The following is a 24,227-nucleotide window of genomic DNA, read 5'->3' as shown; positions in this document are numbered from 1 at the left end:
TGTGTGCACTTTACGTTGAAAATCCGGTAAGGGAAACCTTTCTCTACCGTGCTTCCTGTTTTGCACCATCCTTGAAAATATTGCACAGAAGAATATTTTGTAGTCTGCGCAAAGAGTAAGGCATTTCTGCTGTTTATTTGAGTTCTTTCGTATTGATAAAGTCATAGTTTTGTTATGACGTTAAAATATGTAGATGTTGTTGAATGCTAATTTTTATCAGATAATCGGCCATCTCGAATTACATCTTAAAAATCACTGGAAAGGTTCGTTAAGAATGATGCATTAAAGCCTAAAAGCATTAATATATGTACATTTCCATGCACTGACACGAGCAAACAAACCCGGAAGTGATTGACTGTCCACAAACACGGGGGGAATAACTCAGTTATTTGCTCCGTTTTAATTAAGACAAATAAGTAATTCAAAGTACACAAACGTGAACACCCTGTAATTTGTTTCGTTTTGGGGGTTTTAATGACTGGTTAACTATATGAGACAGACTGTTCGTCTCAAGTTGGCCGATATTTAGCACCTCTCCATCCATGTAAAATAGTATAAAAATGTCTATCCAGTCAGGCAATCATGATATACACTTTCCTTCAGCTTTATTCTTCATTTTCCCTAAGTTTAAAGGACATCCACTTGTCAAATTTTGACCCCAATTTCTATAACACTCCCTAGCTCTACTTTCTTAACCTATTAATGATCATATCTTCACCACTTGTTATAGAAAAATAATCTTGGTATCAATGGAGTCATGTTTTTCATGCATCTAATGCAGTGGTACAGAAGAATCATTTGAGGGAAATCTAGTAATTATCTGGTCCGACTTTTTGTTCTGGCCAATAAAGTGTGAAGTTTCCATGATGACCTATTTTTGTTTTTGTTTTTTTCCTCAAGGTACTCCTACATCTGAGGTTTACAGACATCTCAAAAGTGGCTTTCCTATTGCCAGGCGACCAATCCAAGTAAGACATATCAACCCTTTTCTAGACGGTACACAGGTACACAGTGTGTTGTAAATGCCCTCTGCCCAGGATACTCTTAATTATTGCCTCTATCTAATACAGATGTAATGCTTTAAATAGCTTTACTTTTCTCTCTTATATCCAGACTGCAACAATCAATCCGGACCTCAGCAGTCCGACCAAAACCTGCACCCCAGTGAAGACATTTTAAAGACTGACGACGTGGCTCAAGAACGAGAGATAACAACCCCCCCAAATTTACCACTGGATCCAGACATGAGTGAGTTGTCAGACTTTAAAAGAGGCCAAATCGTTGGCACTCAACTGGGTGGCATGTCGGTACGCGACTCTGCCAAGCTGTGCGACGTTTCGAGTCGGACGGTCATTAAAGTGATGAGCGTATACAACAATTATGGACACGTCCCACCCACCAGAAAAAAGCAAAAACAAAAGGGGCAGCAAAAAAAAAAGACAGTGGAGAAGGCGTCTGGTGAGGAAGAAGGCGCCGCTGGTAATCCGCTCTTGGACACTGGTTTTGGCATCCTAAAAAATAAAGAAGACAAGAAAACAGAGTCCAACCCTGATCAAAAAGAGTAAAACCTTATTTTATATGTATTTGCAAATCTTGTAGCATTATGATGAATATGTTTGCTAGTGGATAGGTCAGTGTTTATTTGGTGTGTACCTCCACTCTAGCATGTTAAATAATCAGAAAGTGTTATTTGCACAGTTTGTTTTGTGTTGTAAAATTTGTGTTCATTTGACCCTCTGTTGAATAATTTCACATTCATTTATATTTTGAACTTTTTTGCCTGCGGGGGTGAAAAATGGAGACCTTTACTTTTTTGTGCTAGTAATATAAGCTAATATATCGTCCTAAAAATGTCTTATCATGACAGGCCTATTTGACATTGTCATTTTTTTTAATTCCAGTTGAGAGTATTCTGGCTGTTTATTCCTCAGCTCACTATGTAAAAAAGGGCTATGTGTCTGTGGGAGACTTTTTCTCATAGATAAGCGTTAACAGTTTGATTGGCTTATCTATGAGTAATACGACAAAATATATCCATCCGGCTGTAGATAACACCAAACTATCAATTTCAGTGTGAAATGTTCCCCTGTACTAAATGATTATGGTGGAAAATTAAATGGAATCTGTCCTCCAACTGTTGTTCCCATTGATTGTGTCATGGCAGTGAGGCAGAACAATCTAATGTTTTTTATTAAATGGACTAAGTAGGTTGAAGTTGATTTGCAAAGGATTATATTCAGCTTTTATGTTTAACAGCGTTCCAAATGTATTAGACTTGGGGTTGGTTGTAATACGTTTAGCAAGGTAATGTAATATGTTGTTCTTGTAAAATATGACTGAGTCAAGGTTCGTAAACAATAGCTTAACTGATAGGAAATAAATGTCAGTCACTGGATGTACTTAGTTTGTTTACAAATCATGTTTTTTTCTTAAAGAATACTAAAATCATCTGTCAAAGTGGTTTTGTTATGACTTGGTCAAGTGACTTGTAAGGGTATCTTTACCCGTGGGCCACGGTGGAAAGATTCCCCTTTGCCCAATTGCATCTGTTTGCAGCCTGCAAGACTGTGTAATGTTATTTAATGGCTCAATTTAACATGCTTGAGTCCACTGTGTGCTGCCACCATGTGACAGCCAGAACTCCCTGCAAAAATCACACATGTTGTGCTGGTATGTAGTTGGAACATCTTCTGCTTGTGGCTAATTGATTTTTGGACTGTACTTTCATTCAGAATTAAAAAGGATTCAGGCTAATTCAATTTAACATTCTGTTGTGCCACGTTTAATAAAATAACCACAGTAATTGGTCGCTGGGAGGACTTGACATGATTTAATATCAGGCTTTGAATCTGTTCAATTTGGGAATGATGTTGAAATAATATTAAAAAAAACAAAAAGTATGCTAAAAACTATTGTATCCAAACAGTGCTGATATGAGTGCACATATTTTGTTGTGAATTTAACAACCTTTGTTAGTGGTATGTTTGATATATATATATATATATATATATATATATATATATATATATATATATATATATATATATATATATATATATATATATATATATACACGTACATATATAATATATATATACACGTACATATATAATATATATGTATAACATTATGTACAAACTTGGAATGAAAGACAAAACTGCAATTCATCTAGCAAAGTGCTTTATTTTTACAACAATAAAAACCATCAAAACAATAAACTCTATTGAAAAATGATAGACATAAAAACATTCAATTCTACTTAACTGTAATATTCCACAAGGTCACCTCAAACAGATCTACATCACCAAATATCATCTGTACATGAGGAAATAAAACAACCAGTGTCACAATACTGTTCCTCATACACAAAACAAAAACAAAAATTTGCGACATAAGAACTGCAAAAAAATTACTTTTTTTTTTTCATTCTTTGAACTGAATTAAGTATGGGGCAAGTATGCGTGACGGATTTCACAGTCGAACGATATACACCCATTTCAGCTCAAAAATGTAGACAATGAAGCCAAAGAGAAGATGTTTTGTTACAGGTCAGATTTATGACTTTTAGATGAATGCAAAACATGTTTCCTAAATTCCTAAAAGCTGCTTCTTTTAATCAAAAGGGGGTGTTGGGACCATCACACCCGGCAGCTTCCTTACAATTACGTTGAAGAAGCCCAACACACTCCATATCTCCAAACTGCATTAACTGCTTGGTATGTGTTACAGGTTTAGGCAGGGTAGCTAGTCATAGTTCTCAGGAACCCCTTCCAGTATCTTGAATCATCTTCAATCTTAAAATGTCAATGAAAATATGTTTTATTCGTATTTTCCTTTCCCTTTGGGCGTGCCTTCATTCCAGGCCACGTAAACAAACAAGGCCAAGACCACATGCACAGCCAACACGGCAACAATGGCGGCGTAGAAGTAGCTGTCAGAGTTGGACATCTTCATTGAACCTGTGGATAAAGCACATAAGAGATGTAGGTATTTGAAATGAAATGTGATCTCTGAAAACAGCATTTTGATTATAAATGAATGAATTCATCAATCCTTGTTTTCTTGCTATTTTTTTCTATATTTATGTGCAGTATAAACTGTTCAAACTGTGCAGAATTCTACAGTGTAATAATCTAATTGAACTTTTTAGGAATAAAACACTGCTACATTTCTGATGGTATATTAGCTTATTTATTTGCCATTGACGCCACTAGACGTCCAATCCATCATTACTTGTATTTTATTAAGTGATACTCAAAAAAGGAAATACTTTACATTACCTGATTTTAATTTTAAAAATAGGAAACTTTGCATTGTATGCCAACCCAAAATATTTTTCATCATGAAACTTTTTCTGTAATTTAAATAGATTGTAATATTTTTTTCTGTCCATGAAACAAACAAGACAAAACAGAAATAACTCTCACCTTCAAAAATGTATGATTTTGAAGCGAAGTACAAGCCGATCGGGAGCGTGACCATCAAGATTGTGAAGAACAACAACGTTTTAAGGGCTGAAACCAAAGAGCCTTCATTCCTGCGAGGGATACACAAAAAGACAAGTCAGGTATTGTTTACTTCATGAGCATCTTCAGCGCGGATATTAGCAAACACTATAAATTCGTTACAGTAGTACCAATACACTGATGCTGCGCAATGCAAGCTAGCTACCGGAAACACGAGGGGGGAAAGAGTCGTTTCTTTACGTTCTAAAATGAGGCGGGGGTCCGGCCATTATGTCCGACGAGGCGCTGATGGACCCGTCCATTTCTGAATGGAAGTTCGACAAGGAGATGATAAGAACCGTGCAAGGAAAAGTAGCACGAATGAGGCTTCCTTGTTGTGAGTTACTTCCGTATAAAGTCAAGGACTCGTCACATGACAGGTTTAGATCTTGAGTTACGTATCGCGAGATTTGGTTTGACTGCTTTCTCTATCTTTTTATTTATTCAATTTTATTTTTATTTATTTTTTACAGTCGAGGGTTTATCAAAAGTGGAAAGAAGATTTAATGTAAATATATTATAATTGTGCATATTTGAATATTTTTATAATAAAGGAGAATCTTTGTTTACATTGCTGGGTCATGCACACCTGGTTGCATGGCATAAAATCACAAAAAGATGGCAGGCAGTGAAGACTCGATGGAGAATTAGCAGGTGAAATCTCCTTTATATAAACTCTTTAATGTCTGAAGACCACTGGGCTTTCCAGAGAAACTTCAAATATGTATTGATTGCCCTATAATCATTTCATTTTTTTAGAAAGTCAATCTGATATTTTCTGTGAAACAGAAGGCTGCAGTCCTTCTGAAAGTGGATTGTTTACTACGTAAATGAGATTTTTTGGGGGAAAAATGCCAATATACGCTTTGCCACAAACTAAATGTTTATTAAAGCCCTTTATTTTACTTGTTAAATTATAGATGTAGTTGTGCACTCACCACTATGCCGTACAGCGGATTGCATTAGATCAAGTCATGTGACCTCTATCTATTTCTGGATTAAAATATACAGATTCATGAAACATGTCATAATAAATATGACTCATACTTGATACTTTGACTGTCGACTACAACAACAAAACTTTCAATATGGCTGCACTTTAATATCGACATGTTAAGGACTGAGTTGGTCTCCCTGGTGGATCTGCACTTTCTGCTCCAGTTGGCTTCTTCGGTAGTCCGCCTCTCAGTCGGGTCCTCAAAAAACATTTGATTAAAAAAAGAAAAAGAAAAAAAAGGGAACACTTGAGTCACAAGTCACAAAAACGGCAAGCAATTCATGGCCACTGTATTTTACTTGCCCAGTGGTGCGAGTGGTTAGCGTGTTGGCCTCACAGCTCTGGGGTCCTGGGTTCAATTCCAGGGCATGTCCATCTGTGTGGAGTTTGCATGTTCTGTGCGGGTTTCCTCCGGGTACTCTGGTTTTCCTCCCACATTCCAAAAAAATGCATGGTAGGCTGATTGGACACTCTAAATTGCTTCCAGGTATGGGTGTGAGTATGCATGGTTGTCCATCTCTTGGTGCCCTGTGATTGGCTGGCCACCGATTCAGGATGTTCCCCGCCTTTGGCCCGGACACAGCTGGGATTGGCTCCAGCACCCCGCGCGATCCTAATGAGGATAAAGCGGTTCAGAAAATGAGATGAGATTATTTTACTTTTTTTTTTAATATCTGCTTTGAGACAATTTATTGGTCAGAAAAACAAAGATGCCAAAATCACAAAATCAGAAACTATCCAGATCCTGTTATCTAATCAAAAACTGTTTCATACTGTCTTGTGCAATTGGAAAACAAATCGTTCATTCTCCTAATTAAATTCAATGATTGCTGCAAATGAAAATGTCATGTTTATATTTTCTTTGTGGATGTCGCATTTTGTTTGGCGCAGCTGCAACAGAATCCAGCCCCAAATGACAGTTTGCGTTATGGTAGGATTAGGAATTTTAATAATAAAAAACGAAGTAAAAAAAATAGGAGTTTAATAAGAGGTCATGTTCTCTGTGGAATTAAAGTGTATTGAATTGGAAGTTCAACAATGGGTTGCCTTCCCTCTTGCATTGTCACCTCTGACCTTGTAAATAGGATTTCCCATGGTTCCCTCTGTGTGGAAAACTCAGCAACATTATGACCTTTTGCATTCCTCGTTTCCATCGCTTCATTCGAATTGGGCTACACCTGTTGTTTGGCTCAAAAGTCTCCTCTGATTAATACCATATTATTAATAGATCTGCAGCTGTGCATACACTACTAAATTAAAACTTTGTGAAGCCCTGTGAGATCATAGAAAGTTGTACCAGCCTGACATTTGCTCACTTGTTTTAAACGTCAATCAAAAACACTTGGGCTCATGCTTTGATATTTGGAAATAATCCCTTAGGAATGGAACAATACGGACTAGAATAGCTTCATTTTCAATGCAATACTCAGTAGAGTAGCACTAGTCTTGACTACATACATAAATATGCACTTCATCCCCAGTTTAATGAGCATTGGAATACTATATACTCAATATAATGTGCAAAAAAACTGAAGTTAACAGCTCTGTTCATAGCATAATAACACAATTGTTTTTTTATTTGCTTGTTAGGATGAATAAAGCATTCAATATTCTGTGTCCAGTCAAAATGTTTTAAAAAAATCTTATAATATGGAGTTGACAGTTCTGAAAATGGCTGGTAGTAAATGCTTGTCTTCGTAAAAGAAGAAAAAAAGGATTTAGACGATTAGCTCTATTGGAAATGGATGAATAGATGTATTTTTACTTATCATACTGTTGCATTTAAATCAGGGGTGTCAGACCCGAGTTGGTTCGCGGGCCGCTTTAACGTCAACTTTATTTCACGTGGGCCGGACCATTTTAGATATAATATTTAGATATATTTTTTTAATAAATGGATTAAAAGAACTGGATTAAAAGCCCTGAATATTCAGTTTTTTATAGATCTAAAACAATGTTTATTTTAGCTTTTTTAAAATATATTTTTAGATTTTACAAAATGATTTTTGAACTAAAAACACAGAAAATATTGATTAAAAAAATATTGATTTAAAAGGGGGGAAATCAGGAAATTTAATATACATCTATACTCTTCATTTTAATTTGATCTTAAAACAGAAAGTCGGCACTCATGATTTACTTTCCCGGGCCACACAAAATGATGCAGCGGGCCAGATTTGGCCCCCGGGCCGCCACTTTGACACATGTGATTTAAATCAATATTTTCCCAGATTCTAAACAAGCATATTTTCGGCCTCTTATTTGTCCATTGATTGACATATCTGAGATTGTATCATGTACATTGTACAGTTTATGTTGGTATTCTGCCAACATTACCAATTTAGTGTGACATTTCTGTACCAATTTTAACAAACAGCATGGGAAAACTTCATTTAGTTATTTGAACCATTTCACCCAAAGTCCCCACAGATTAATAGGAATCCAATTCAAAACAAGTCCGAACACTTGACACAAATAATGTTCATCATCCATATTTCCTGCACTCCTACATCCTACTTGGACCCATGACACCTAAGACCACCCGATACGATTGCGACCCCGAGCCCAATGAGACATGTAGGAGCGCATTATATGCATGAGAACACTAAGGCACTAAATCCAATGCACAAATCCATTTGGCGACTGCAGACGCGGCACTGTCTACCGCTGTAAAATGCAATGATGTGCAAGAGCTCTAGAAATGTCTGCAGAGTGCTTCATTGCCTTTTCATTTCCCGGTGATTGCGTCAAGTTTTGCTCTTGCATACCTTTGTTTATTTAGTCTGGTTACTCCCATCATCCTTGAAAACAACTTTTACACGAGTTTTTTTATGATAAACTGTTGAACAATGTTAAATTGATGTAGGGCATTCATGGAATAAATGCATCTTGAGAGGGTATGTCATTAACAACCATGTACATTTTGAAAGCCTTTAAGAAATAAAGTAAGTGTTTATCAAGGACAGGAGATGCTTTCAAATGTTAGAAAGTTAGATTCATGGATAAAAGCACTCACAAAGTTGACGCATAATGTCCCCAATGCTTTTGGCAGTTTATCAGGAACAAAATGTTACTTGTGTACTATCCATTATCTAAAATCATTTTTCTATATTGTTTATCTTGTTCAGTGATGCAGTGAGCTCAATCCCAATGGAGACTTTAGAAGACTGCCTCTATCTAAAGTAAGTTCTAAACTTTCCATAGGCGGGAATGTGTGACTTATAGGTTAGTGTGTGGTCTGAGATTGACATGCCATAAGTATACAAATGTCTTGTGATCCTCAGGAGAACATGTGATTTTGAAAATGGAGGGGTTTCATGATCAAATGTTCAGTATTCTTATGATCTTTCTTTCATTCTCTTTGCTTGGAAGATATCACATGAGTCTCTTTCATGTGACTAATTTTTGTTCTGGTTAAAAAAAATTCTGTGTCGCCCTTAAGGCCAACAATAAATTTAGATTACAACAGGGGTGTTGAAACCATGGCTCGAGGCCACCTATGGCCTGCTATGCAGTTTTTATTGGCCTGCAGCAAATTTTAGAATTGTAGTTGAATATAGCCCTCAAAAGAATCTTAAATTCAGTTTACATTCTGTACCATTTTTCAGATTTAACACAATTTAGTTCAGTCCAATTACTGTTGGAAACTGTAAATTCTTTATCCTAAATTGTGAATCTTAAATCGAAATCTTGAAAGGGGTGCAAGGAAATATTCAGATAAAATGCAAATTCAAATGACCGTTGACCGGAAGTTAAAAAAAAAATTGGAGGAGGTCAGACTGTGTTTACGTTGTTAGATAAGGAATAAAACCTACTCAATGGTGGAAATCGGCTTTTAGACATTGGGTTATTTTGATAATAACAATATTTAGATTTACTATTTACATTTAAGAATCAAATTAAATATTTAGCTCTGGATTTGAACATTTAAGTGTAACATTTTATTATTTACATATAAATATTCAAATTGCTATACGTGTAAATGTGCAACAACAACAAAAAGTGATCCTAAAATGTTCTCATCACATTTTAAACAGTGTGATGCTAAATGTGACCACTTTTTGCCATACTTTTCAGCATTTTCTGCTTTACAAACGACACCATCATTTACATGAAATGTTTTGTCCATGGGAGAATTTGTTTTCAAATATGATTTCAACAAAACAAAAATAATTCTTTCATTTTTAGACACTCTTTGTGTTAAGGGGGAAGCTGGATGAATGTGTCAATGTATACGGACAAGACGAGTAAAATGTGACCTTTGCCATTTGTCTGTGACTTGTTAGCGTGGACACGTGAGGCCATCGGCCTCCCAGGAACTCCGTTAGTCACTCATCTGTGGCTGACCTTCAACTGGTGTGTTGAATCTTTTGTTTCCACATCACTGACATTTACTTGTGAGTTTGTAAATGCAATTTGGGGTTATTTTGCACTCCAATATGACTACAGTGGCCACCACAAAAACTGTTTGAGTCACATCAGTATTTATCTTTGGAGCTCACTTGCACAGCTTATCCAAGTTTTGTGGTGAAAAATCTGAAACTATATCTGATGGAAATGAGTGATTTATGTAATATGGAATATAAAGACAGCTTTTTTGTGAGGTGAGCCACAGATGAAGATGTTAGGGAGTTTGACATTACTATCATGCTTTCACACTAATGACTCACTGATGTGTATCATGCCTCTGTGCTTGACTTAAAAAAAACAAAAACACATGAATATATGCTTTGTCTCCTCATTTGCGCATTTCTTTGTTTAATGTGTTTGAGGCAACACCCTGAGGAATTTCATTTTCAACGGTTCAAAAAACAGTGTTACAATCAAAGTACAACATTTAAGAATTACACTCCTTTATAACAAGACATGCCTTTTCAATGGATCAGAGTTACAACATTCCCAAGATATATTAATAATAAAGTCTACCTTTTCAGTGAAAAAGAGACTTTATTTGACATTTTAATGCATATATTATGAAATCTTACTGCAATGTTACATTTAGTATATCCAGATTGAACTTTTGATATTTTTGCCCACTGTATTCCAAATAAATACATAATCCTAGCAATCTGATCTTGTTGAATGAAAAGGCTTCAATTTGAAACACACATTGGATGGACAAAGGATTACGTGTAAGAAAAGCACCCATTATTCATCACTAATGCGGCATCTAAAGATCAAAACAGTGCAATAGAAAATGAATCTTTGTTGACATCCTCAAAATGGATCTGTTTGAAAGATGCAGTGAGCAAGACACACACGTGATGTGGACAAGTAGGGCTGAGCTTGAAAAACCAAACAAACACGGACTTATTGTATTCCAGACTTTGGGCGTTTCGCCGTAACAGCTGATGTTTTTTTCTTCTTCTTTTTTATTTTTATTAGCATAAGGAAGTAGACTGCTGTTGTATGTCTATTTAAATTCACTGATCTAGCAGTGACAGTGCCTGATATGACTGAAAATAAATGATGGACAGAGACCTCTAAAATTGTCAATACAAATATGTTATCGGTAACATACTGGTTCACAGAAGTTGGTATTCAATACATCACTGTTGTAACAATTTATACACGATAAGTCCTATTTGAAAGGAAAATATGTGCAAATAATACACACCATGTCCAAAGGCACTGGATGAACACAACATTCCTGATTTTCCCCAGGACATTTTCGCTACACATTGATCTCTGCTACATTATTGTTTGTTACAGCAGCTGAGGGTTTACTCTTTAGTCCCTCTGTGGCACATCGTGACGTTTCCACCAGGAGCAAACGTGGGATGCACAGAGCAAGGAGAATTGTCTTGTATTCTTTTCGAAAGTTCTGGTTGAGTAGTCCGTAGATGATGGCGTTGAGGGAGCTGTTGAAGTAGGCCATGAAGTAGCTGGTAACAAAGAGCCACTCGGGTATGTTGGGCGCTACTTTAGTTGGATTAATTGCCACTGCCAAGCCGATGAAATTCAACGGTGCCCAGCACACGGCAAATAAGACAAACACCATAAACATTGTCAGGAAGTTCCTAACATCACTTGGTTTTAGCTTTGCCCTTTGCTCTGGTTTCACGCGGTGCTTCACTTGGATCACCCGCACCCATATCCTAAAATAGCAGTAAGACACCACTAGCAGTGGAATCAGGAAGTGGATGACCACCACTGAAATTGTATAGTACGAGCTTACAGTCTGGGCAAAAGTGCAGGAGTAGATACGAGGATCATACTGCAGCGAGCCCACAAAAAAGTTTGGCACCGTGGCTATGGCGGTGAAAACCCAGGTCAGGCCGAGGTAGCAGCAGGTGTTCCTCAGGCTGAACACACGGTCATATTGCAGGCTGTGGCAGATGTAGCAGTAGCGGTTGATGGCGATAGCTGTGATGTTGAAGATAGAGCCGATGACGCTAATGCCCATGACGAAGCCACTCGCCTGGCAGTGCAGGTCCCCCATGGTCCAATCGTCATAGAAGATGGCCATCAGAACCAGAGGGTAAGGGTACAGTGCAACCACCAGGTCTGCCACCGACAGACTCACCACAAAGATGTTTCCTACAAAAAAATAAAAAGCAAAGGAAGCTTGAAAAAAACTGAAAAAAATATCCCCTGCAGACAACACAACACTTCCCTCAATGACTTTGGAAGAATGGACTTATTTTTATACAAGTCTATTATGCCCTTTGGGTTTTGTTTTCGCAAATAATTTTGCTAAACTCTGGACTGAGAGGTGGATTTTCATTTCAGACAACAAAAACTGTCTTTCTCGCAATGGTGATTTGAGTATGTAAGAACAGTTTGGATTGCCTGAGGATGAATCCTCCGAACAAGTGCCATTTTTATGGAGTCTCATAAAGCTCTGTTTTTGTAACATGTTTCTTCAATTCTGGCTAAAAGTCTGTCTTGATTTTTCTTTTACCGTTAACTCCTGAACATGTATGGTCGCCTGGGGATGAATCTTAGAGCTAGTGTCACCTTGACTGGCTTGCTTGTTTATACTCTTTTTTTTTTTCTTAACAAAGAATTTGTTATTCATTTTTAAAATCCTGTTACGCCTGGCCCATCACAAGGTTTCTTTACACTATCCGAAATACTGCATTATACATCAACTGGACATTCTTGAACACTCTTTCTATATACCCAACTTTCAACAAAGCAATGGCCTGATAATTGTTAGGGCTAGTTGGGGTTTTTGGTTGGTTTGTATGTTTTTTGCCTATTGTATCCCTTCCCTCAAGTGATCAGTTGTGTGTACTTTGTAATGAACATTGAACTGTTTATTTAAACCCCGTGTTTTGTGAGTCATCGTTGGATCGTCTGCCTTGTTTACTCCATGCCAAGTTACCACGCCATGTTCCATGGTCCTTGTTTCCCCATGTCTTCTGTCAGATTTGGTTTTGTGATTTGATTTCTAAGTCCTTGTCATTTTCTAAAGATTCCTGCCTCAAGTATTAAAATTTTGTTAGAGCACTCGACGTCTACGTCCCTTGACTGCTTCCCTGCATTCGGGTCCTCCTCCTATACTATGTTCCACGCTCGACGACACACTTCCAGGACAATTATTTGTTATTGTTAAGTCCCGCTAAATACTTTTGGATTACAGAATTTATTTTATTCTTTTTTTTAAACTCCTGGTTGAACTCCTTTTAACGTGTTCACCGGCTACTGGAGATGAATCAAAACTTCCAGGCCCGCCTAGGAAAGATCATATTGTGTGAAAAAACCAAACTAGGCGTTTGTCATTAAAAATATTACCCTCACAGGGTATCTTTTTATATTGTCTAAATTTGATGGAGTCAGGACATGGCAGTTTAAAGACCACATAATTTTCATCATGATCATAAAAAAATCTCAATGAAAGCGCCTTTTCTTTGGGATAGGCTGCATTAATCTGATGCGAAAAGGGTGGCATATATTGTAAGAGAGAGTTATTTCACATAAATTCAGCTGCCCATGTGGAATCTAGTCATTATATGCTAAGCAATCGGTTGCCTTTGGGTCATATGCTGTTTACATAGTATCTAGTTCACTGTTCTCCGAAAGAGTTTCAATCTTAGTTCTCACGTTCCTGTGCAGAATATACAGTACATGTTCATTTTGGGCTAATGAGTTTATCAATGTACTCTGGCATCTTCTCACATTCCAAAAACATACAAGTGAAGCTAATAATAGGTGTGACTGGCTGTTTTTAGAAATGTCACAGCATTATTTACCATATTAAAGAGTCTTAATTGTGGTATCATCTCAGTTCACTCTGATGCTGTCTGGTTATAAAATAATGAGTCATCGTTGATTAAGACATCTTTTTTGTCTGCCATTATAATGTTTATGTGAGCAAGCACTTAACCAACTGTAAAAGTGCGCTCTCTATTTCTAAGTCCAGCACACATCTGCTTAGACCAAGAATTGGAGATTAAGCCCCTCTTAATCTAAATGTTTTGTTTACTCATATCTACTATATTTTGGTGAAAATTGCAGAGAAAGAGAAACATGCAGACACAAATACCGGGATGGGGATTTTAGTGTTGTAGTGCGCGCTATTATCCTGTCCTCCTCAGGTCAAAGCAAGCGGTTGCGTGACACTGGATCATCTCAGAGGGCATGAATCATAGAAAATGACGTCTGACATTGTTATAGTGCAGCTGTTACAGGGCCAGGAAGATAAAATATAAATCAAATTGTACTGTTGTTTTAGATTACATATCAGATATAGGAGTTCATATAATGGAGATTCCATTTCATCCAGAAACATTTGCCATTTTCTTTTTCAGAAAAGAAAATATCATTTTCATTCAATTATTTTCTGAACCATTTATTCTCCTAAGGGTCGTGAGATGTGCTGGAGCCAATCCCAAATAACTATGGGCACTAGGCATAGGATACCCTGAATCGGTGGCCAGCCAGTCGCAGGGCACATGACGGACAAGCATTCACGGTCACGCTCATACCTAGGGGCAATGTAGATTGTCCAACCAGCCTACCCTGTGTCAGGAGCAGCTCGTTTGTCCCTCCTGGCTTGCCGTTGGGTTCGAGCAGCTGCGAGTGATTCATGATTACTTCCTGATGTGTGTATTTAAACACCACGGAAATGGTAGTCATTGTCGGATCGTACTGCATGATACTGCATACATCGCTTCAAAGGTACTGTTCTCCATGCTCCGGTTTTGTTTCGTTTTGGATGTACAAGTCCCTGTTATTTCGTAAGGCTTCCTGAGATATTAAAAGTTATTATCATGAGCACAGTTTGCCTCGTCCCCTCCTGCTTCCCCGCTACTGGGTCCAAATCCCTCCGATCGCGCCACGACGTCTCGGCGCGATCATAACATCCTGCATGTTTTGGGGATGTGGGAGGAAACTGGAGTACCCAGAGAAAACCCACGCAAGCCCGGGGAGAACATGCAAACTCCACAGAGTTAGGACCGACCTGGAATCGAACCCTTGGTACAGAGTAAGTGTCTAAGAAAAAAAAAGAAGATGGTTCCATTGTACTCCATGTGTCCTTGATAAAAATGTAATGAAAACAGATGTCTCTTTTAAAACTTCTTGTTTTTACTGGTAGAACTTTCCCATGGGTGGGCATTCTTTGGGAATTGAAGGAGTGTCAGAAAAACAGCACTTAGCCCAACCTTGTTAAAATAAAAATAAATGGATTTGTTCTTCCATCTTGAGTCACCTCACTGGGTAAACCTGTCAGTTTGTGTTTGTAACGCTCAACTCGCTGTGTGCATTTGTCATTGTGCAGGGGTCTGAATTCTGCCTGACATGCTGCAAACCAGTGTTGGCGTCTGCACTGTCCGGGTGGGCTGGCCCACTGCCTAATTTCTAACTGGCTCAACCATTTCTCCCCCTTATTGTCAAGAGAATGAGGTAAGTACTAAAGCACAGCTGGGAGAATAGCATCAGTTTATGACTACATCGATTCCAACACTGTTCCTCTAAAAACTACATACTACATACTAATTCAACCTGAGAAAACCAATGTCATCATCTTCACTGTCAGGTTAACAATGGCCAATAAAAATAAATACTGTGTCTGTCATTGTCACAGCAACTCATTGTGATAGACCAGCCTCTGATTTTTTTTAAATTTAGTTATACAGATAAAACAAGGTCCATCCAGGGATATAAATACACAAACTCTGGGTACTTTTAAAGAGTGATATCTGACTTGAGTTGATACGATATGTCAAACACGGTTGTAGTTTATACTAGACAGCTACTTTACATAAAATGTGACATTATCCACCATCCTTATTCTTCACCTTTCTACTCCATTAGAACCAAAGACATTTCTGTTGTTCATCTTATTTCCAAATCTGATTACTCTAAAATACTCTTATCAATTAATCTGTATTGACTATGTCAAGTACAGAATTTAATCAACTCTGAACCTAGTTGTTTGTGCCATTATAACAAAGCATAAATATATAACATAGTATATATAAATACATGTTCTGGACCATTAATTTCTAAGGTGGGGTTGATTGTAGCTTTTTCTAATTAAATGCCCGAATAATTCAAAACAAAAGGAAATATGTAAGTAGTTTTTCCAGGTTTTTCTTTTCCCTTGTGTGCTTCCTATCCATCTGTTGTTGTGCAATTAGTAACAAGTGTGTACGCACTCTCCCTTTTTCAACATACATTTTGACAGTGCTCCTTATTTTGTGTATCTTTGCTCAGTTATTTGTCATAGGTGCATATAAAATATAACAGCCATAGTTCTGCATGATGCACTTGTCAGCATTGCAGAAAAAGGGCTTCAGCACCGTCAAAAATATAACATGACTCATTCTCTCCTTTCAACCCTGCAAGCTTGCAAACAGGCATAAAAATAGATTCCATGTGTTGGCATGCAGTATTTATGAAACATTGTGTCATTTACACAAAATAGCCGAAAGACAGACAACAAAAACAATTCACACCAAGGGGGGATTACAAATGGTATTGAGGGATAACTCGCATGGTTGCAGATGAATCCAAACCTCCCCTGACTCTCTGCAATCAGCAGGCTTCCATGCCTGTCTTTAGTTTTAAATGTATTTCATAGGTATTCTTGTTGGTGTGCGTCCAAATAATGTAAAAACTAGAATAGAAACATTGTCTTATAAAGAACAAAGTCCCTGAAGTAGGGAAAACTACATTTATGTCATTTTTATCCACCCTTGTACTTGTGCGGATGGAAAGAGAATCCAGCTTAATGTGATTGTCCTTATCTTTTATTGTGTTATCTAATCGGATTATTTTTTATTCCCTGCATGCTTTCCGTAGTACAAATAAATAAAATATCGATACGATTCATCTGCCAAGCAATCGTGGCATCTTTAAGGTGGCATCCTAAGTGATATTCCTCCAGAAGCCATCCTGTCAATTTAAGATGCTCTGCCTGGTTTGACTCAATTAAATACTCCAAGCCCTCTGGGAAGCCAATGTAGTAATATTTCTTTTTGATCTGGTTTTACATATTGACATCAGCAAATGAATTGTATTAGATGACGTGGAAAAGGTCCCTACTCAAATTGACAAAAAACAGAGCGCCTGTAATGGACCTTCACGCACAAGTCATTCTTTCCACCCTCTGCCCGCTCTACCCCATGAGCATTTTTGTCACTGTATTTTTAGTTTGTTTAACCCCACTGGGGAACTAATGTTAACACCCATTTTGCTGTGCCCACCAGAAACATTCACTTTTAAGATCCTCTTACATTTCCAATAACAATATAGTGTATAATGGTAACATTTATTAGGCTGAAAATACATTTACAGTACTCAGAATATTGTTCCAGAATACCTCACTGGTGAATAATGGTTGAGCTCACCTTTGAGCAACATCAGTAGTACTTTGGTTATTATTGTGTATTTGTTCATACTATAAATTATACCTGTATGTCATCCTTATCCTTATCGCGGCTGTCACTACCTCAAGTAAAATAAAAAAATAGATAAATAAACAAGCTAAAAGAATGTTCCCTAGAGGGTATTTGTGATTATAAAAAAAAGAGAAAAAATCATAAATACTAAAACACGTACTAGAAAGAAAGAAAAATTGCCTCTTTTACTGCAATGAATATAATCTGTTGACAGGACAATTTACTTTCAGTGGACAAGGTGCCTTCAAACGGTACAACAACAAACTATCCTAAACTTCTACGATTAAATCCAGTTCAGATATACTACTTCCAACACTTTTTCCCATGTCATCATTTTTAAACACTATAATTACTATAATTATAAACAGAACACAAACACACTTAACGTTCCATTCCATATTAATGAGGTGGCAACTCTTAAGCCATTTCCAATTTAGTACCACTGCTATGAATGTTACTCCCCTCCTGTCCCCCTTCTCTCAAAAGAAGTCCTTTCCTAAAAGGAGATGAGCAAAGGACTAAAGCAAACTTGTACAGTTTTGTTCTGGGACTTTGCTATCCTTTAAAGAACTCTGTACACTTAAAGATTCATATGAGAAAGCGGCCGCTATAAATAGATTCTTAGGAACAGAGAAGAGATTGTTAAAGGCACTGCCAGCAGTACAAATTGCATTCATGTTAGAGAAAGAAAAAGAACGATTCTAGATTGGGATCTGAATTGTCCTTGTTGATGGATTCATGTTATCTTTTCATTCCTTCATTTTCAACACCGTCATTATGACGTTGTACATGTCATTATCCTTGTCAAGGTCATCGGGTTCTAGGTGCTCCTGCTAACTTCGAGCCTAAGTTTGGCATCACCATGAACTAGTTGCTAGACAGATTCATTCCCCATTCTCTATATTCATTTAACGAGAGAAGCGAGAATGAGAATACTGGGGGAAAAAAACATACGACTGCTCTACTTGGTGTAGAGCGGCTATGTGCAATGAACGCTAGCCATTGCTCACCAGCATGCCTGCGAGAGTTTTCAACGGGGCTTTTCACCCTCACTCTCTTGTCTGAGACCAGCCAACTGTATATTTTTTTGCAAAATCGATCAGCAAATTGTTGCCCTTGGTGCGAGATTCCTTGCCAACTCGCTTTTGGCACGTGAAGACAGGAACACATCTCGTTATGTAATGGATTTGAAAATGTAGAAGCTCATTATTCCAAGCACTCTATGACCTGACATACCCCCGCCTCGTTCTCGTGCTCATTAGCATCGTTGTGCCACCACCAACTTTTGGACATTGGCTTTCTCACTAGACTTTACAACCTTCACTTGCCTTTTAAATAGTACACAACTTGAAAGCATAAATATGTGCCACAATATTGACATGTAATAGTAATCTTGTATGGAATTTGTGGGGGTGCTTTCCCTTCCGCCATATTTTTCAAGTACTGGGGCTTCATTGATTGAATACTAAATTGTTCACTGGTGTAAATGTGAGTGTGAATAACATTCTAAAGTGAGTCTTTTTTCGTCATATTTCATAGCATTTAACCCATTGCCATTGCCACTGATAGGTGTCCATTTCATTTAATTCTGAGCAGACTGGCTGTCAATGCTAATATTTCAGTGCCTTTACCGATTTTAGATGTCCAATCCTTTTAGATAAGGAGGTCAGGCAGCATTCATTCATGTTGTGAATGGCAGCTAACGAGTTATAGTGAGCACCTTATGATTTAAATCTTTTATCATTACTTTCCAATGAAAAACACACATTTTAACATTCATGTCCAATTTTCTATCCAGGCAAAACACAAAACAAGTTTTTTTGGCATATTTTAGATGAAAACTAAATATCACAAAATTTGAACTTAAGCGTTTTTCATTGGACAGCGACGCTGTTTGAGAAATATGAGGCTTCTTATCATTGAACACAACAGTGTATCAATCAGAGATGGAGATTTGCAAAATGTGGCAATCCCATTAATACAAAGCAGAGGGACTTCAGTCAAAATGACAATATTCATTTGAGTTTGATTTATTTAATAAAGCGTGGCTTGCAATGAGAAGCTACCTCAGGAATTCATGAGTCGAAAATAACACTGCCTTCCAACTGTGAATAAAAACTCTAATGTCCTGATAGTGTTAGAGGCAACCACCCAAATACTTTGCCTGAAGCGGTAAGGTCTACTGGCTGGGAAAGATTAGTCGCAGCAACAAAATATGTAGTTAAGCTTTAAGGCTAAGACAACATCTTTATTATGTGCAACCCAGCGGAAAAAATCCAGTTTAAAATATTGAAGAAAAAAAAACACAGAATTGAACATTTCTCTAATAGTTGAGAAAATGCAAATGAATGAATGTTTAAATAAAGATTTGAAGATTTGTTAAGTTGTGTCAGAACATAATCGGTAAACAAGCTGGAGTCCTTGAGTTTCCCACCAAGGCGGAATTGGATTACAGCCTCTCCATTTTCCCAAATGTATTGGTGGGTGGACACTTTACAATTTACTTCATGTTTCCGATACATTTATTGCTACACTCCAAGCACAGGAAATCAGGGTAAATGACACCATACATATGAAGTAATAAAAAATATTCGAACTTCTCTGTCCTGTTCTTTGTTGGGTTCTGCATAATAAATCACAGCATTGGATCCATGTATTTTTTTTTTATACCAGTCAACGGTAATAAAACAGAGATTTGTTTCAATGCCTGAGCATGTCTTAGTAGAGCCCACAACTAATATCCTAAAAGCCACAGTGACAGGAGTTAGTGGCCAACTGAAGGGTCATTAATAGGACAGTATTTCCTCAGAGGTAAGAACAATAGAACGGAAGTGACTATAACAAACATCTTGTTTAACCGCACAATGCTCCCGAGAGCCTTCAAGTGTATGACAACATGATATGATGTTGTGGGTAATGATGTCATAGTTGCTCACCTTGGCAGTTTGTGAGACACTACTTTTTCTCATACATGGAGGGGTGTGATTTATCAGGGACGGAGAACCAAGGATAAGGCCAAATGGAGGAATGGGGGTGTTATTATTTATGGAGAGATGTGAGAGAAGACAGGCAAGGCTGTGGAAACTCCATCACACCTAGAGCGACTCACTTTAGATAACAGCCTGTCAACCATAGGATTGCCTGTGACTTCTAACTGATGCATTTAGTTTTTAAATAAGAGTTTAGGTGCAACTGAGCTGGAAACTGCAAGCGTTTTAAGTATTAAATGAAAATAAAATATAAGCCATTTAACTCATATTGACAGCATTAAGGACTGTTGGAATCATCTCAGCTGTTTACATTTTGTGTATATTTTCCCCTCTATTACACAAATTGCCTCTAATATGATACATTATCTCCTTCAAAATAGTGGGCAACAGTTTGAAAAGGAAAACCTTTATTTTGTTTTTATTTGTTATCATTAATTCATTTAATTTCTTAAGTCTGGTGGCCTTTTTTTACCAAATGTCGGGGCGTGGAATCCATCACAGATTTCAGGGTTACAAGGTTTTTTATTGTATTTTTTAAAGATGACAAAGACCCTATAGTTGAAAACTTTATAGGATCAGAAAAACTGAGATCTCTTTTAGATTCCTTGCTTAATTTTTTTTTTTTAATATTGTGCTTCCTTCCAAATCTAGCACATGTAGTCTATCATTGCAGTAATAAGCAATCCCAAAGTTCATATTGCAGTCCACAGTGGGATTCGAATTTGTAATACCTCAAAGGGTAAATCAAGTCCTTACTGGATTATGTAATTTCTCGAGCAACTCTGGGAGCTGACGTTGGGAGGTAAACAGCTGCATTTTTCAAACAGCCATGTATTAATTTGTAGGTCTGTGACACAAATAAAGAAGGAACGGTTTAAATCTCCTCCATGCAATTTGTCAGATAGTAAAAATAAACTAGAGCATGAAGAGCTATTTGTCCAGACTGTTGGATCCAAAGTCTTACATAGCAAAACATGTCATGAGCAAAATATGCAAGTAACTTTAAATAGCTTTACTAAATGAAAAACAAACACTGAATAGGTGCAAATGTACAAACAAAAAGGTTAGTGGAGCTGCTTTTTTTTTACAATTAGATACATTAGATTACAAATCCTGATCTAGTGGTTTGCATGTCCACCTCACAGTTCTAAAATCAAGGGTTCAGTCCCCCGTTTCGGGCTGCGGGTACTCTGGTTTCCTCCCACATCCCATAAATATGCATGGTCGGCATATTGGACACTCTAAAAATGGTCTCTAGGTATGAATGTGAGCGTAAATGGAGTGTTGCTCTCAGTGTGCCCTGCGATTGGCTGAAAACCAATTTAGTGTGTCGCCCACTTACTGCCTATTGCCAGGAAAATGAATGAATACTATATATAATCCTGTCACAAATGCAATATGGTAATAATGTTAAAATATTCTAGATTTTTATGACTACAGTATATGTTCTTTTTTTTCTAATAATCTCCATCCTTGATATATTGCTGATGATCAAGTTTCAACTATAAGAACTACATTTACAACTTTTTTTTGTTGGACTCCACCACAATACGTCAAACTAAAAGTCTATGGGTATTGATGACAATCTATATCACTTTCTATTTTCACCTGATTTTTTTATGTGAGTTTGAACCTATTCCACCTGATTCAATGCAAGAGGTTACATACACTCTGGACTGATCACCAGACAATCATTGTGCATATACTGTTTATATACAAACAAACATCCACACTCATAATCTGAACTGCTTATCCTCAGTCTTTATGCATCTGAACATGCTAATTTTTAGATAGTGAGAGAAAGCAAAAAACAATCAAGCATGGAAAGAACATGCAATCCTTCAACAAGATGAAGCCAAGAGTCAAGGCATATTTAAATTTGTGTTGCAATTTATTACACTTCATATCACAATATACCAGTATTCCAGTAATATAGTAAGGAAAATAACCCTTTGACCTCTGCCAACCCAATTTTTTGCATATATTCATTCATTCATTTTCTGAACCACTTCTCCTCACAAGAGTTGCAACACCAATTGGAAGGCACAAGGAAACAGACAACCATTCACACTCACACTCATACCTAGAGACAATTTTAAGTGTTCAACCAGCCTACCCTGCATGTTTTTGGGATGTGGGAGGAAACCGGTGTATCCAGAAAAAAAATCTCACACAAACCCGGGGAGAATGTGCAAACTCCACCCAGTGAGGATCGACCTGGGATCGAACCCTCGAGCCCAGAACTGCCGTGACTCCCCCAGTTGACCGCCCCAATTTTATTGGGGTGATGTGTTAAACTTGATGTCTAGTTTTTCTAATTGCTGTTTTGTGCTCTGCATTTTCAGAAGAAAAAAAGAATATTGAATATGTCTCTTAGTATTACTTAATTGCAAATGTTTAATAGTTTTAATTGTATGCTGGGAAGGTTATATTTATTAACATTGTTTTAACTTAATATAATTTGGATTTTTACTACGTAATTTCACATTCATAATTTGGATTTTTACTAAGTAATTTCACATTCATAATTTGGATTTTTATTAAGTAATTTCACATTTATACGCAAGTTAAATTTTTATTTTATATATAATTTTAATATAATATTATATATATCTAATATATATTATATATATATAAATATATATATATACATATATATATATATATATATATATATATATATATATATATATATATATATATATATATATATATATATATATATCGGCCGATACCACACCCTCGGGTAGTGAAAAAAAAATCCCTTTTTGGTATTTAGATAGAAGAATGGAAATTTGATGTTGAGGGGACAGGATTGTTTTGTGAAAAGTCACGACATAAAGGTTGTAGGTACTACTCCCTCACCTGCATTCCTTAGCTTCTTATTCCTGTAGACGGACAGGATGGCGAGCACGTTCCCCAGGATGTCAACCACGATGGTAAAGATCAGCACGCTGGCCAGCGCAGTGGACAGTCCGGCCGAGGCGTTCAGTCCGATGGCGCTCTCATTCCGGGACAAACAAGAAGAGCCGTTTACCTCTCTTTCCTCTAAATCCATCTCCCCTCAGGGCACGGTGATCATGGTGGAAGTGTTGCCCCCTCTTCCCCGCAGGAAAACCAAACTAAAGGGCTATCCTCAACCTGAGGGAGTCAGGAACTTCTTCATGGTCCGAAATCCCAAAACACGCTCCAGCGCGAGTGCAAAAGGAGTTATGGGGACTTGGCTCCTCCATTCATGGCAAAGTGGTAGATTTTTGTCCAAGGGGTCCCGGTGGTCTTAAGTCCCAGTGTGTCAAGGAGTCCTACCAAGAGGACCTGCGCAGAGTGGCCATTCGGTGCTTAATGGAAGGTTGGGAGGCTGACTCGTGCGCACCAAGCCAGAGTCTCGTGTTGGCTTTTTCTGCTATCTATATAAAGGCTGCACTTGTGTTCATAGCTCTCAAAGCAGATGACTTGTGGGCGCCTTTCATTTTCAAGTAGGTGCGTGTGTAGCGCGTTGTGCGTCCTGACGGGACACACGCACCGAGGACCCCCTCCCCCTCCCACCAATGACAAGGATAACAGATGAAAAAGCGATTAAAGTACACTTATTCTATCCGGGTGGGAAACAAATATAGATTATTGACCGACGCAAACAACGAGGAAACGGCGCCTTCGTGCGTCCGGATGAGATTCTTACATTCATGTCTTGTGTCTGTCAAAAGTAATATTATTAATATTACTTTGTATTGCGTTCAAAGTCAATGGTTAAACGGTTTTATCCTCCGTCTATGCAGCAAATTTATGAGCACTGCCACATCAGTAAGATTCTAATAAAAGAAGTTGGATTTAAAAAAAATCATTTAACGTAGATTATATATACTGTATACTTTGAAAAAAACAC

The 24,227-nt window shown here is 37.4% G+C and overlaps 2 protein-coding genes and 2 long non-coding RNA genes across 4 annotated transcripts in view; 2 read left to right on the top strand and 2 right to left on the bottom strand.

The window, feature by feature from the left end:
* Positions 1 to 30: 30 nt before the first annotated feature.
* On the top strand, positions 31 to 2,134 carry LOC144082522 (uncharacterized). The gene is made up of 3 exons (XR_013303274.1): positions 31 to 115; positions 901 to 968; positions 1,114 to 2,134. It is a non-coding gene; the product is annotated as an uncharacterized LOC144082522 (long non-coding RNA).
* Positions 2,135 to 3,163: 1,029 nt separating this feature from the next.
* vma21 (vacuolar ATPase assembly factor VMA21) lies at positions 3,164 to 4,874 on the bottom strand. The gene is made up of 3 exons (XM_077608707.1): positions 4,707 to 4,874; positions 4,428 to 4,537; positions 3,164 to 3,959 (listed from the first exon to the last, which is right to left on the bottom strand). The coding sequence occupies exons 1-3, from the start codon at positions 4,766 to 4,768 to the stop codon at positions 3,820 to 3,822; spliced, it is 312 nt and encodes a 103-aa protein (XP_077464833.1). The 5' UTR covers positions 4,769 to 4,874; the 3' UTR covers positions 3,164 to 3,819.
* Positions 4,875 to 4,904: 30 nt separating this feature from the next.
* Positions 4,905 to 24,227, top strand: part of LOC144082015 (uncharacterized) — a 50,067-nt gene continuing 30,744 nt past the window's right edge. The window contains exons 1-3 of the long non-coding RNA XR_013303110.1: positions 4,905 to 5,159; positions 8,631 to 8,684; positions 15,230 to 15,354. This is a non-coding gene — a long non-coding RNA (uncharacterized LOC144082015). The remainder of the gene's footprint in view (positions 5,160 to 8,630; positions 8,685 to 15,229; positions 15,355 to 24,227) is intronic.
* Positions 10,254 to 23,901, bottom strand: LOC144082011 (melatonin receptor type 1C-like). The gene is made up of 2 exons (XM_077608698.1): positions 23,210 to 23,901; positions 10,254 to 12,042 (listed from the first exon to the last, which is right to left on the bottom strand). The coding sequence occupies exons 1-2, from the start codon at positions 23,400 to 23,402 to the stop codon at positions 11,177 to 11,179; spliced, it is 1,059 nt and encodes a 352-aa protein (XP_077464824.1). The 5' UTR covers positions 23,403 to 23,901; the 3' UTR covers positions 10,254 to 11,176.

This window comes from Stigmatopora argus, chromosome 9 (assembly GCF_051989625.1).
Source record: "Stigmatopora argus isolate UIUO_Sarg chromosome 9, RoL_Sarg_1.0, whole genome shotgun sequence".
In the NCBI taxonomy this organism is placed as follows: Eukaryota; Metazoa; Chordata; class Actinopteri; order Syngnathiformes; family Syngnathidae; genus Stigmatopora; species Stigmatopora argus.
Note: the sequence above shows the minus strand (reverse complement) of the source record. Positions and strands in the feature narration are given on the sequence as shown.

What these genes read in the sequence shown, in the direction of transcription:
- vma21 (XM_077608707.1), bottom strand. Translation starts at nt 4,768, where the DNA reads ATGGACGGGTCCATCAGCGCCTCGTCGGACATAATGGCCGGACCCCCG. An exon ending in CCCCCGCCTCATTTTAGAAC is followed by an intron (nt 4,538 to 4,706) that starts GTAAAGAAACGA and finishes TATCCCTCGCAG; the next exon opens with GAATGAAGGCTCTTTGGTTT. An exon ending in AAAATCATACATTTTTGAAG is followed by an intron (nt 3,960 to 4,427) that starts GTGAGAGTTATT and finishes CTTTATCCACAG; the next exon opens with GTTCAATGAAGATGTCCAAC.
- LOC144082011 (XM_077608698.1), bottom strand. Translation starts at nt 23,402, where the DNA reads ATGGATTTAGAGGAAAGAGAGGTAAACGGCTCTTCTTGTTTGTCCCGG. An exon ending in TAAGAAGCTAAGGAATGCAG is followed by an intron (nt 12,043 to 23,209) that starts GTGAGGGAGTAG and finishes ATTTTTTTGTAG; the next exon opens with GAAACATCTTTGTGGTGAGT.